Source organism: Mauremys reevesii, linkage group 15, assembly GCF_016161935.1.
Source record: "Mauremys reevesii isolate NIE-2019 linkage group 15, ASM1616193v1, whole genome shotgun sequence".
In the NCBI taxonomy this organism is placed as follows: domain Eukaryota; kingdom Metazoa; phylum Chordata; order Testudines; family Geoemydidae; genus Mauremys; species Mauremys reevesii.
In genome coordinates, this window is record NC_052637.1 from 895,441 (window position 1) to 909,786 (window position 14,346).

The 14,346-nt window shown below is 53.9% G+C and overlaps 1 protein-coding gene across 1 annotated transcript; it reads right to left on the reverse strand.

Moving 5' to 3' along the window:
* Positions 1-7,333: 7,333 nt before the first annotated feature.
* On the reverse strand, positions 7,334-12,612 carry LOC120383705 (acetylcholinesterase-like). The gene is made up of 3 exons (XM_039501896.1): positions 11,081-12,612; positions 8,440-8,606; positions 7,334-7,510 (listed from the first exon to the last, which is right to left on the reverse strand). The coding sequence occupies exons 1-3, from the start codon at positions 12,574-12,576 to the stop codon at positions 7,476-7,478; spliced, it is 1,698 nt and encodes a 565-aa protein (XP_039357830.1). The 5' UTR covers positions 12,577-12,612; the 3' UTR covers positions 7,334-7,475.
* Positions 12,613-14,346: the final 1,734 nt, after the last annotated feature.

Below are 14,346 nucleotides of genomic sequence, written 5' to 3' on the forward strand. Positions count from 1 at the left end.
CTCCTGAGCAGGAGACAAAGAGAGTGTTGGCGCGATGGGAGTTGTGTTGAGTTAATGGGGAACAAAGATTACGTAGGGGGTAAATGCTGCTCTGGTGTTTGAAGAGGCAAAGGACAAAATGCAGACATCACACTGCACCCAAAGGTATGGAACCCAGGAGTCCTGACTCCAGCCTACCCGGTCTAACCAACTAGACCCCAATCCCCTCCAAGTTCTGAGATAGAACCCAGGCGTTTTGACTTCCAGCTCACACGTCTCTTAACCTTTAGACCCCATCTCGTCCCCAAACAGTGGATAACACCCAGGAATCCTAACTCTCAGCCCCCTCTTCTCTAACCACTACAGACCAGGGGCGGCTCTAGGAATTGCGCCGCCCCAGCAGGGCGGCACGCCGCAGGGGGCGCTCTGGCGGTCGCCGGTCCCGCAGCTCCGGTGTACCTCCTGCAAACATGCCTGCGGAGGGTCCTCTGGTCCCGCGGCTCTGGTGGACCTCCCGCAGGCACGCCTGTGGATGTTCCACCGAAGCCACGGGACCAGTGGACCCTCCGCGGGCACGCCTGTGGGAGGTCCACCAGAGCCGTGGGACCAGCAGACCCTCCGCAGGCATGCCTGCGGGAGGTCCACCGGAGCCGCCTACCGCCCTCCCGCAGGACGCTGCCCCAAGCATGCGCTTGGTGCGCTGGGGTCTAGAGCCGGCCCTGCTAGAGACCACTCCCTTGCCAGTCTTTGGGAGAGAACCCAGGAATCCTGACTCCCAGCCTCTGTGCTCTAACCCACTAGCCCCAATCCCCTCCTTGATGGTGCTCAGTGGACTGTGAGGAAGAACCGTACACACCAGGGAGTTTAAGGAAATCGGTGGTTTATTGATGACATTTGTGAGCCATTATACAATACAAGCCACAGAGACAGATCTTTTCTCAGCCAGCTGGCAGGGTCTGGGGAGGAGGCTAAGTGGGGATAGGGATAGGGAGAGTGCCCCACATGCACACAGCACCCTCTCCCCATGACCCCCAGCCCTGCACAGATCCCCTCTGAGGGGCAGGGATTCTGTGGTCCAATCAGCCCTCAGTCTCCCTGCTCAGGGGCTGGTGGGGTTTGGGACAGAGGCCCTGGTCCACCTGAGTTGTGGGCTGAGTCTCCACAACTCAGTGCGCACTGATGGAAATGACAAAATCTGGAACCAGAGCCCTTGAGAGCATCAAGGCCCCATGTCCCTTTCTCCATCCCCTGAACCAGCTGGTTCCCCCTTCCCTCCCCCTCCTCACATCAGATCCAGGATCCCCTAGAGGGGAAAGGCCCATGTTCAACCACCTAATCATTGTCCCAGTTACCAGGGCTGGTGGCACAGACCCCTAGAGCACATGAGATTGGCACAACTCTTGCAGAGCAGCCATCCCCTGGAAGGGCAAGACCCCAGATCCTGACTTCCAACACGCCTTTCATAGAACATCATGGTTGGAAGGGACCTCAGGAGGTCATCTAGTCCAACCCCCTGCTCAAAGCAGGACCAATCCCCAGACAGATTTTTGCCCCAGATCCCTAAACGAACCCTTCAAGGATTGAGCTCACAACCCTGGGTTTAGCAGACTAATCTTCAAACCACTGAGCTATCCCACCCCCTTATGGCTCAGTTCTCTCAGATCAACTCAGAGCTCAGTTGAAGAAGCACCGAACCATCATTTCTCCCATTGTTAACTGCTGTATCTATTATTATTTCTCCTGCTCTGACAAGATGAGTGGCACTTTGCAGGCAGGCTGGGCCAACTACGCTCATGTCCGAATGGTCCTGGAATACTTATGGCGGTGGTTCCCAACCTTTCAGTGCAGTGGGCGCTGGATGAGTGGCCACCAAAATGCTGCCAAGGAGCACGGCTACCAGACAAGCAGCCGACAAAATGCCTCCAAGAAGCGGCAACGCCAAGAAGCATCTCCGCCAAAATGCCACCGAGCAGTGGCATTTCGGCAGCGACGCTTCTTCATGTTGCCGCTTCTAGGTGGCATTTCGGCAGCTGATTGTCCGGCGGCTGCACTCCTTGGCGGTGGGGTGCTCCCTTGTCAGTAGACAGGTGCACATAGATGCCCCAGTGGGCGCCGTGGCGGACGCAGGCACCGCGTTGGGGACCAATGACTTATAGTAACATGGCCTTTACACCAAGCTAGCAAAGTGTGCCTTTAATCAGGCCTCCACAGAGTTCTTGAGCTTCATCTTATCTGCAGAAGGGATCCAGATGGACCCAAGCTCTCCAAGATTGGCTGACCCGCCACGGCCCCTCCACCCTTCCCCCACCCCACACATACACAGAGTATGTGACCTGCAACACTTCCTGGTGTTTGCCAACTTTTATCAATGATTTATCCTGAACTTTTCAAAACAAATTGAGCCCCTGACCATTCTCCTCCAGAAAAATGCCCGGTTCCATTGGTCTACTGAGGCCCAGCATGTATTCAATCAGCTGAAACTTACATTTCCTACAGCACCCATACTGGTTCATCCCAACGTCTCAAAAGCTTTCATTGTAGAAGGATCCTGTGTCCAAACAAAGCACAGGTGGATTTCAGAGGAGGGGGAAGAATAGACTAGCTAAAAGTGGCATTTTGCGAGGAAAACAGGGTTCATACCTCACTGAGGAGAGAAAGTGCCAGGGGATGTACAATGACAGAGTGGGGCATTGGGGTCTGCAGTGGCTGCAAGGGGAGCACCCCCTAGTGAGCTCCCACCCCACTCCCTGCAGCACAACAATCCCTAGCACCACACTGGGGCTTTCAAACCAGCCCTCACTGCCAGGGAAGACTGCCCCCTACTGAGATTCCCACCCTGCTCCCTGTATCACAGAGCCCCTTTATTCCTCATTGGAGTATCAGAATAAGCATTGTCTGTCAGGTGAGACCTCCCCTACCCGCCTGCCTGTAGCACCTGCTGACTTTCTGAGGTCTCGTTTAGACAGCCTGCCCTTGCCAGAACCAGCTTTGCTTATGACAGCTGCTCCAGGTGAGATCCTGGCTCTGAGAACATGTGGTTGGGTCAAGATCATTACTGACAGCTCGGGCTATGTTCATTCCTCTTGGGGGATGGATTTGAAATTGCCCTAAGGGCCCTGGGTTCCTTCTCATACTCACTTGCCAAGGGAGGTTTTGTTATTTTTAGTTGCCAACGTTGTCACAAGTTGATCACGACTGACCTAAGTTGGGAGAGTTACAGCAGAACACGGAGTGAATATTACTTAAGCTTGGCAGAACTCAACCTTTGTTCCTTTGTAATTTCGGTGGGTAATATCAATGTTCATTTTGAAGACTGGTTTTCAATGTTTATACATTTAAATGTTCACGGTTCTGTGAAATGATGGGGGTTGGGGGGCAGACAGTTATTTAATGACAGGTGAGATTCAAAAACTTAACATTTCAGAAGCTAATAAAACTCAAAAGATACAAAGTAAACAGCACGTTCCTTACTTCACCTATCGGTAAATCTGAATTATTATTGATGGAACTATTTTTTCGTTCGATTGTGCATGCACGGTGAAACCAATGTTTAGTAACATTTGCCAAAATATTCTAATCCTTGAAAGCCTAATAACGCTGCAGTCGATTTAACACAGATATCTGGGGTAGCAACACGGAGGGGGAGTGATGCAGGGTGGGATTTAGGGGCAGCAGCAGAGTTGCTAAATGGGGGAGCACAGGGCTAGTATAGCAGAGGGCTGGAGGTCATGACTGAGGGGCACTAGCAGCGCTGTGGGAGAAGAGCCCAGGGCAGGGACAGCAGGGGGCTGTGGGTGGGGATTGAACATCATCAATAGAGCTGTGGGCAGTAGGGGTATCTTAGCATTGGGATAGCAATGGGCTCCGGTTCAGGAATGAGTAGATGTCTGCTGGCATTTCCCCTGGGGCTAATTTCATTTATCCCCATCCTCTTTGCTCTCCTGTTGATCCAAACAAGCTGCTGGCGCTTTCCTTGTTGACCATGGAAAAGTCGGAATGAGCCGGAGTGGCATTTTAACCAATAAAATTGATGCAAAACCCAGCAGCTACTGATAGAGACACTAAAGAGCAATAGTTTAGTCATGAGAAGAGACGAATAACATGCTGTCCTTGACCCGTTCCGGGCCAGAACCATTTTAACACCAAAAAGACCCAGAGCACATGGTTCTGAAGCCACTCAGGCAACCAGAATGGCACACACACCACAACTAACTGAGAACAACGCTACGCTACAGAAAACCTCTTCTAAACACCTTCAATTGCTGGAATTCTGGGTTGAGATCCCAGTGCCTGATGGGGCAAAAATCATTGTTGCGGGTGGTTCCGGGTAAATGTCATCAGTCACTCCTTCCTCTGGGAAAGCAACGGCAGACAATCATTTCACGCCCTTTTTCCCTGGATTGCCCTGGCAGACGCCATAGCATGGCAACCATGGAGCCTGTTTTGCCTTTTGTCACTGTCACCGTATGTGTACTAGATGCCGCTGACAGAGGCGATACAGCAGCGCTACACAGCAGCATTCATTTGCTTTTGTATGGTAGCAGAGACGGTTATTGGTCATTCTGTACCGTCTGCTGCCATTGTAAATTGGCAATAAGATGACAGTTACCAGTCCTTCTGTACTGTACTGTCTGCTGCTGTCATAGGTGCCCCTGGTTGAGGTCGGCCGGGGGCGCAAAAGACAAAAATGGGAATGACTCCCTGAGTCAATCTCTCCTTTATGGTATCTAAAAATAGAATCAGTCCTGCCTAGAATATGGGTCAAGTGTATTAGAGAACCAGTGTATCAGAGAACCAGAGAGCACAGCTGCTCTGTGTCAGATCCCGCAGAAATGATGAGCTGCATGCCATTCACAGGGGGTGCCCCTGCAACAACCCCACCTGTTGCTTCCCTCCTCCCCCAGCCTTCCTGGGCTACCATTGCAGTGTCCCCCCATTTGTATGATGAAGTAATAAAGAATGCAGGAATAAGAAACAGTGACTTGTTAGTGAGATAAAATGAGGGGAAGGCAGCCTCCAGCTGCTATGATAGTCCAGACAGGACATTAAGCAGTGTGGGGGAGAGGAGCCCAGCATCCCGCTGCTATGATAGTCCAGGCAGTACAGAATCTTTTCTTTACACATGAAGGGCGGGGGCTGATGGAGTTCAGCCCCCAGTTGCTATGATGAAGACGGTTACCAGCCGTTCTGTACTATCTACTGGGAATGACCAGGAGTTTTTTACCCTGGCGCCCCTGGCCGACCTCACATGAGGTCAGCCAGGAGCACTCATGGGCTGATGATGAGGACGGATACCAGTCCTTCTGCACAGCACCGTCTGCCACAAGGCTGATGATGATGATGGATACCAGTCATATTGCACCATCAGCCACCAGGGAGGGGGAAAGAGGATGCTGCAATTCACTGCCGCAGCATCGCGTCTACCAGCAGCATTCAGTAGACATAGGGTGACATTTAAAAGAGTCAAGAGACGATTTTTTTCCCTTTTACTTCTGGGGGTGGGTGTGTGGAGGGTAAATTGATGAGCTATGCCCTGAACCACTGCGGACAATGTGTTTGACACTACAGCCATTGGGAGCTCAGCCAAGAATGCAAATACTTTTCGGAGACTGCAGGAACTGTGGGACAGCTTGAGTCCTCAGTCCCCCCTCCCTCCCTCCATGAGCGTCCATTTGATTCTTTGGCTTTCCGTTATGCTTGTCACACAGCAGTGTGCTGAGTCCCTGCTGGGGCCTCCGTCTGGATATTTTTTAAAAATGGTTTGGAATTTCGTCTTCTGTAACGGAGCTCTGATAGAACAGATTTGCCTGCCCATACAGTGATCACATCCGTACGGTCCATGCTGGAGCTCTTTTTGGATTTGGATTTCGGACTGCATCGCCACCCATGCTGATCAGAGCTCCACGCTGGGCAAACAGGAAATGATATTCAAAAGTTCGTGGGGCTTTTCCTGTCTACCTGGCCACTGCATCCGAGTTCAGACTGCTGTCCAGAGCGGTCACAGTGGTGCACTGTGGGATACCGCCCGGAGGCCAATACCGTCGATTTGCGGCCTAATCCAATATGGTAATACCGGTATTAGCGCTACTCCTCTTGTTAGGGAGGAGTAAAGAAACCGGTTTAAAGAGCCCTTCATATCGATATAAAGGGCCTCTTAGTGTGGACGGGTGTGGCGTTAAATCGCGTAGTGTAGACCAGGCCTATGAAAGGCATGCTGGCAGTCAGGATCTGGGGGGCTTGCCCTTCCAGGGGATGGCCGTTCTGCAAGAGTTGTGCCAATCTCATGTGCTCTAGGGGTCTGTGCCACCAGCCCTGGTTACTGGGACAATGATTAGGTGGTTGAACATGGGCCTTTCCCCTCTAGGGGATGCTGGATCTGAAGTGAGGAGGGGCGGGAACCAGCTGGTTCAGGGGATGGGGAAAGGGACATGGGGCCGTGATGCTCTCAAGGGCTCTGGTTCCAGATTTTGTCATTTCCATCAGTGCGCACTGAGTTGTGGAGGCTCAGCCGAACCCCGAGGTGGACCAGGGCCTCTGTCCCAAACCCCACCAGCCCCTGAGCAGGGAGGCTGAGGGCTGATTGGACCACAGAGTCCCTGCCCCTCAGAGGGGATCTGTGCAGGGCTGGGGGTCATGGGGAGAGGGTGCTGTGTGCATGTGGGGCACTCTCCCTATCCCTATCCCCACTTAGCCTCCTCCCCAGCCCCTGCCAGCTGGCTGAGAAAAGATCTGTCTCTGTGGCTTGTATTGTATAATGGCCCACAAATATCATCAATAAACCACCGATTTCCTTAGACTCCCTGGTGTGTACGGTCCTTCCTCACAGTCCACTGAGCACCATCAAGGAGGGGCTTGGGGCTAGTGGGTTAGAGCACAGAGGGTGGGGGGTCAGGATTCCTGGGTTCTCTCCCAAGGACTGGGAGGGGAGTGGTCTCTAGCGGTTAGAGAAGAGGGGGGCTGGGAGTTAGGACTCCTGGGTGTTGTCCCCTGACAGGGGACGAGAGGGGGTCTAAAGGTTAGAGACGTGTGAGCTGGAAGTCAAGATGCCGGGTTCTATCTCAGAACTTGGAGGGGATTGGGGTCTAGTTGGTTAGACCAGGTAGGCTGGAGTCAGGACTCCTGGGTTCCATATCTTTGGGTGCAGAGTGTGATCTCTGAATTTTGTCATTTGCCTCTTCAAACACCAGAGCAGACTTTACCCGCTACGTAATCTTTGTTCCCCATTAACTCAACACAACTCCCATCGCGCCAACACTCTCTCTGTCTCCTGCTCAGGAGCAGCTGGTCAACCTCACACACCAGGGTTCTGTCTCCAGAATGAATATGCTTTAATGCATTGGGGATGGAGGAATTGCTGAGGGAGGGTCAATCCATGGATTCCCAGCTGGTTCATTAGCAGGATCCTCGTTAATGAATTGCAGGCACTAACAGGAACTGGAGGCTCTTGTCTGCAGGGAGGGTTCCCCCCCTTCAGGGGATTGTAATTGCTCAGCTCTTCATTCACGGCCCCCCACGCTGGGCACGTCGGCTCCTGTGGGACACACAATGAGTGGGGTTAACAGCAGCCGGGATGAGTTCAGACTATGCGGAGGTTGGTCTACTTGTAAAGAGGAGAGGAGACCTGCAGGGAAAACCAGGTGCTGCACAGGCTCAGTATGGGATGCTCAGCCCTTATGATCAGTGGTAATCTCTGTGCACTAGGGGGCGCTTTTCTGCAAAGAGCGGCATGGGGGGGGTCAGGCGAAGGACGTCCCCCCACATTTAGTGCCCCCCAGCGCTGTATTCTACCAGTAGGGGACGCTATTCTGCTGGAGTTCCCGTGTTTCCCAGCATCCGTTACCCCAGAGTCCAACATGCAAGGGTCTGTTCTGCCTCCCATAAGAGGGCCCCTGGCATACAGGATTCCCAGTGGCTATTGGATTCTCCTTGAATCCCCATCTTACACAGTTAAACAGCAGCTGCATCCCTCCCCAGAGCCAGCTGCACGTCATTCTTTCATTGCCGCCTTTCTCTTCTGTGTCATTACAGGCCACTTACCCTCAGCCCACAGTGTCCTTGATCCTTCTCTCAATCCCCACTCACCCTACTGGGAATCCCTCTGTCTGAGCTCATGCCTCCTCCCCTGAAATGGGAGCTACACGGGGAGACCTTGGAGAGGAAACATGGGTGTCATCCTCTGACACAGAGGGGCTGAGCAACAGAAGATGGGGTAGAACCTGAGGCTGCCCCACAGCCGATGGGATCTGGAGTTCCCAGGATATGCAAGTTCTACCCCAGACAGGAGAATGGAGCATCTCTAGGAGACCAGAAGAGCCCATGGAAATGGGAATGGGAGCTGGGATCTTTTGCTTCTAGAGGGGAGCCTTCTCCAATCCAGCCCAAGGGTGGCTGAGAGGGGGGGGGGAGAGACAGGGCCTTTCCCTTCTAGGGCCGTCATCCTCTCATCCCGCTGATGCTCACCTGGGGCCTTTGGTTTCTCTGACAGCAGTGATGCCAAGAATTCACAGCGCGAGGCGGATGATGCCGTCTCAGGTTTGGGCGGCTTCAGGGCGATGCGCTCAAAGTTCTCCTTTGCGGGGTCGTAGGCGGGCCACTGCTTCTCGCTGCCCTTCCCCACCATGGGTTTCCTGCATGGAAAATGAACATGCCCCACTGAGGTTAGTACTGTGGCTTGGTGGGGACAGGAATGTGCCCCAGCTGGTGTCTAACATCCCGGATGCAGGGGTGATTATGAGCCAACTTGAAAAGTTTGGCCTCTTTCCAAAATGGCTGCCATCCCATGTTGTTGCAAATGAGAGTGAAGCCAGAGGCTGCCCTCAGTTAAGAAGGGTGGTGCCTCCCGGTCTTTTCACATAGGGTGATGCTACAGGTTGCCCTTCATGGCCACTTTATTCCATTGTTCTCCATGAGATTGAAGCCACAGGCCGCCCTGAGTAATAATGGCTGCCATTGGGCTGAGACTCTTTGTAAAATGAGATTTCCCCTAGGGAAGATGGCCACTGTTTTCCATTGTTTGCAATGGGACTGAAGCCAGGCTTCCCTCAGAGAAAATGGGCATCCTTAGTGCTCACAGACAGGATAGGCCAGTGTGGGGAGCAGAGCAACATGGGGGGGGGGCATGGATAGGGAATGTGGAGGCATAGATAGGAGGATCTGAACTGGGGAGGAGTGTCAAGTTTTGCTCTTACTCAAGATGGCGTCTCTCACTTATCCTTTCAACTAGGATGCTGCCCTTGCAAAAAATCACCTCCATATCTCACTGTGATCAAGGAGATTGAAGCCACAAGCTGCTTTGAGTCAGCTGCCATTTGCCTACAGCCCTTGCACATGGCAGCCAGGTTGTTCCTAGGAAAGATGGCCACCACCCGCCATTGTTCTTAAGGAGGCAGAAGCCACAAGCTACCCTCTAGAAAGATGGCTACCTTTCCCCCTGGTTTCCAAAGGGACAGAAGCCAATGACTACCCTCAGTTAAGATGGCCTCCCTGAACATGAAGACGGGCAACTAGCAGGGACGTTGCCTGTAGGAAAGATGTTGGAGGCAGCCTGCTGGTAGCTGTAATTTACAGACCTCCCAGATGCTCCATGCAGTTCCCAAAGCTGCACAGTCAGGGATTTCCCCATGTTTGATGGTCGCAGTTGTAGTAAGAGGAGGCCCTAAGATATAAACCTTGGTATCAGAGGCCCGGTATGAGGCCTGACGCCTGAACTAAAGTAATGGTCAAGACTTTGCTAACATAAAGCAAAGTTAAGCTGTGAGCCAGAGGCAGGCCCTGCTCACAGAAGCTGGCAAGGAAAGGGCTGATACGTACCTAAAAGGTACTAAACATTCACATACTTGCACATTCCACACAGATAACAAGGAATAGGCTGGCCCATCCCAATGACAGGGGCAAAAAGGTAATATGATGGATAGAGTTGTTTTTATCGAACCAACATGTACAAGGTGAGAGGCGGCACCTTACTACGTAGAGGGGTTGTACCGTGCTACGTGGAAAGGTTGCACCTCATACGTCAGGAGTGATGTGTAACTTGTTTGTATCTGTGTATAAGAATGTATCCCTGGGGCGGTGTCTTTGTCCAGCCGAGGGGGCAGTGGAAACTCCCGCCATTGACTGAGCTGAGTCCATTGCCAAGAGGCACTTTCTCATAGTATGCCCTGAGTTAGGCTAAGAAACCTACAGGGAACTGCCATTGTGTCCAAGGTCACAATAAACCTAGTCGACGTGACTTTGCATCTTACTGGACTCTGTGGTTATTGGGGGTTCTTGTCGGGTCTGCTGTGTCAGCTATCTGCAGAGCTGGGGCAGCACACAGAGGGAACTCACGCACGCAGCCGAGTGATATCAACAAGGAGAAAGCAGAGCACCACACCGGTACAACTCTGACAACACCTCGGATTGGGACCAGAATGGGGAATATTGAAGAGGGTTCTTTTGGGGGTTTGCTTGCTTATTTTTGTTGCAAGGGAGCATGTCTTTTTATCTATGCCGTACTGTATGCTTAACAGTTACATTGCCACAGTTTTCTTAAGCAGAGATGTGAAAAAACCACCCCCCTGACCGTCACAGCTATGCTGACCTAGCCCATAGGGTAGCTGTATTATGCCTATGGAAAGATGCTTTTGTCAATGTAGCTCCTGTTTTTTGGGAAGATGATGCTGGAGCAACCCCGTTTGCTGCTGCAGGCTATATCGACATGATGAGCTGATGTAGCCAGGCCTGAATAGTGTTTGTAGCATAAACCTCCCCTGAGTTTGTGTGGCAGGGCTGGGAAAGGGCAGGCAGAGCTTTGAGATCATTCACTACTAGCTGAAAACCTTGTTTCCTTGGGTGTGTTCGCAGGGCCAGTGACATCCTGATGAGGGAAGAAGGGAATTATCCCTAACCTGGAATCAGGGGGCTGAGATTTTACCTCCCTGAAGTAAGTTCAGCTTTGGGTCAGGTGGTTCACCCAAACAGATTATCTGTTTTTCAGAGACTCCTTCTTTGCCATGGCTTTGAGCCAGGAGTTCCTGGATGTGAAGGACAATTGGCCAAAGAGTTACAACTGCTCTCATGGTCTGGATCGGGAAGAAAAGAGGATTGTGGGGGATTCCCTTACCCGCTCCAGGCGTCCACCGCAAGGTAATGCATCACCCTGCGTCTGAGCGCTACCTCAGCCTCTGTGTAATTGGATCCTACAACAGATGCCAGGGTCCCGAACTCGTAGGGAATCTCAGAGCCCAGTGGCACCCCCATCCATTCAGGTATAGACAAGCCGCTGCTACGGTGGGCGAAGTGGTAGGTGTACACAAGATTTCCAGCCTCTGCCTCTTGCCTTGCCACCTCCAGTATCGGGCACACAACGACATAGTCACCAGCGATCTGTTCCATGGCCCATCGGTACCGTGCCTCTCCCTGCTCCTCCCCCTCCTGGATGTACCATCGTGCCATAGCTTGGATGGCCTCGTCTGGCACCCCTGGCACTATCAGCCTCACCACCTGCAGCAGCTCCTCCCAGCCGATGGAGCTGGCGTTTTCCAGGTTGAGGCTAGAGGCAGCAAAGTATAATATGTAGGAGCCTTCGTTGGTGTTGAAACCAACCCCGACAGGTATCCGCTGGCCGTGCTCAGCCTGCAGGAGTCTTGGTGGTGTATCAGGGAGAAAATCCCCATCTGGTGTCGGCACAAAGGGCAGCCTCAGTTGCTTCTTGTGGTTCAAGATGGAGAACTCGTGTTTGGAGAACTCACCGGGTTCCTTCCCCTGCAGGCAGCCCACCAGGGCTGTGCTGTTACCATCGGTGCAGCCCAGCAGCTGGCCCAGCCTCTGGCCTCTCTCCTGGGCCTCTTCAAGTGAAATCCAAGCCCAGGGTCCGTTCGGGGATCCGCTCTGAAATCCGGCGCGAGTGAAGAGGGGCCGGCTCCCCGGGGAGAGGAGGTGGAAGCCGACTGACACAGCCCCAGCGTCCTGGCCGAAAAGGAGGAAACGGGCTGGGTCCCCTCCGAAGGCGGCTGCGTTGTCCCGCAGCCAGCGCAGTGCCAGGCGCTGGTCCCACAGGCCGGCGTTCCCTGGGGCGGCCGGGGGCAGAGACAGGAAACCCAGCGCCCCCAGCCGGTAGTTCATGGAGGCCACGATCACGTTCTCGGTGGCGGCTAAGAAGCGCCCGTCATAGACATCGAGGGAGGCTGCCCCTGAGAAGAACCACCCACCGTGGATCCAGATGAGAATGGGGGCCATCCCGTTAGGCTGGGGATGGGGCACCCAGACATTGAGGAAGAGGCAGTCCTCAGACTGTGGCATTTTGGGTGTCCAGACATCAGCCTGAGGGTAACCAGGGAGTGGAGGCTGGTGGCAGGTGTTGCCGAAGTTGGTGGTCTCCAGGACTTGGCTCCAGAGCTGGTGAGGAAGTGATTTCTGGAAGCGCAAGGCCCCCACGGGGGGCTCGGCATAGGGGATGCCCAGGAAGGCCGTGACTGTGCCGGAGCTGTCCAGGAGGCGCTTGCCCCGGATAGGGCCGCTGGTGGTGAGCACCACGGTGCCGTCGTCATCGGAGCCAGAGCTGGGGCCTGTCAGGGAGAGGAGGAGCAGGCAGGGGAGCGCGGGGAGGAGTCCCAGCATTGCGGCAGCTGTAACGGAAACCCCCCCACCCCAGGGAGTTACAGGGAACAGGATCCGAGGCCTTTCTCCTCTAGGGGGAGCTGGGTCCCATCCAGTCCCAGCCGCCTAATTACCATCAGAAGGGAGCTCCGTACTTCAGACTAGATCCCAGTTAGGAAATAGAGCCCCTTGGTGTGTACCACTCATTCTCTGGCTCCCTGCTCAACTTCCAGATTGGCATCAACCATGACGCTAGCTCGGGGAGGGGAGTGGAGTCTAATGGGTTAGAGCAGGGGGCGCTGGGAGTCTGGACTCCTGGGTTCTAATCTCAGGTCTGAGAATGGGGTCTGTGGAAAGGGTAGTAGCTATAGGGTTTCCGGGAAGTGGGTGGGCGGAAGTTAACAGATCCCGCCCCCCAGCCTAAGGGACGGATAGGGAGTGCATGGAGAAGGAGGTGAGGGGAAAAGTGCAGCCAGAAACGAAGCAGGATATTGGTGAGGAGCCGATATAGGGGCTGCAACCGGGCGCACTCTAAGTAAACGTGCGCCACGGTCTCCCTCCCGCCGCAGAAGGGGCAGGTGTCTGGGGCAGGGGTAAACCGCGCCAAATACACGCCCGTGCTCACGGCCCCATGAAGGAGCCGCCAACTGATATCCCCAGCGGGCCTCGGGACCAGGGGAGAGTATAGGCTGGCCCAAGATGGGTAATTACCTAGAGTGATCCCAATTCCAGCTGCTCTTCTACCTCCTTCCCTCCCTTTGCCCCTCTGTCCCTAGCTCGCCAGTGGCACAGACTCACCTGCCCTTCTCCTTGGTGCAATTGCGGCGTTGTGGCTTTCTCTGTGTCTCTCAGCTCAGCACAAAGGCGAATGGGGGATGCTGGGGAAACGGGAAGCCTCCAATGCTGAGAATAACAGCCAGGAAGCAGCCACTGGGGCTTATTTATCCTCAAATCTGTGTCCTCATTGGACTCTGCAAACACAAAGGGGGGTGGGATCTGTGCCAGCCAGGTGGGTCTGGAGCCAAGGGGTTTGGAAACAGAGACTCAGTTGGGTAAACAGCGTGAGAGTTCTAGGGATGCAGGTGCCCTGATCCCTGAATTGCAGCCAACTCTGGGGTAGGTCATCTGGGCACTTGGAAGTGAATGGGGAATTCATGTCCAAAGAAAAGAGAAGTGGATTTTAGAGGAAGGGGCAGAATGGAATAACTCTAGGGGATGATTGGACAGTTGCCTGGGTTTCTACCCCTCCAATGAGGGAAAGTGCTAGGGGATATGCAGTGAGAAGTGAGAGTTGGTTATTTCAAATGTGAAAAGCAGCATACCCTGCAGCTCAGCACCCCAGCGGGGTATTTCAGACAGCTCCAGCTGCAAGAGGTGGTCCTGGGGGAATTCTGCCCAGAATTCATGTGCCATGCAAAAAGAATTCTGCAGAAAATACATTCTGTTGCAGTTATGTCTTTCAGCCACCAGGGGCTGCGGTGGCGCCAGAACAGAGAGAAGCCACTCCCGGGCCAGCCCCAGGTGTGGATAGGGAAGAGAAGGGGTTGCTTTCTTCACAGGGCCATGCTGGTAGGGCCAGGTTGGAAGGCACGGGATATGGCGGGGGGGTGGACAGTGAGGGGCACATGAGGCTTCTGGGGGGGTCACAGAGTGGGGTTCATGGGGCTAGTGGGGAACAGATTGGGGGGTCTGAATTGGAGTGGGGGTGCAGGGACACATGGGGGCAGGGGGCAGAGAGGGGCCGAGGGGGAGTGCAGGGCAAGCTGAGGACAGGGGCAGGAGGGTGCAGGG

Coding starts and splice junctions, on each gene's coding strand:
- LOC120383705 (XM_039501896.1), bottom strand. CDS start 12,576: ATGCTGGGACTCCTCCCCGCGCTCCCCTGCCTGCTCCTCCTCTCCCTG. Junction 8,607..11,080: donor GCGGTGGACGCCTGGAGCGG/GTAAGGGAATCC, acceptor TTTTCCATGCAG/GAAACCCATGGTGGGGAAGG. Junction 7,511..8,439: donor AGAGAAACCAAAGGCCCCAG/GTGAGCATCAGC, acceptor TGTGTCCCACAG/GAGCCGACGTGCCCAGCGTG.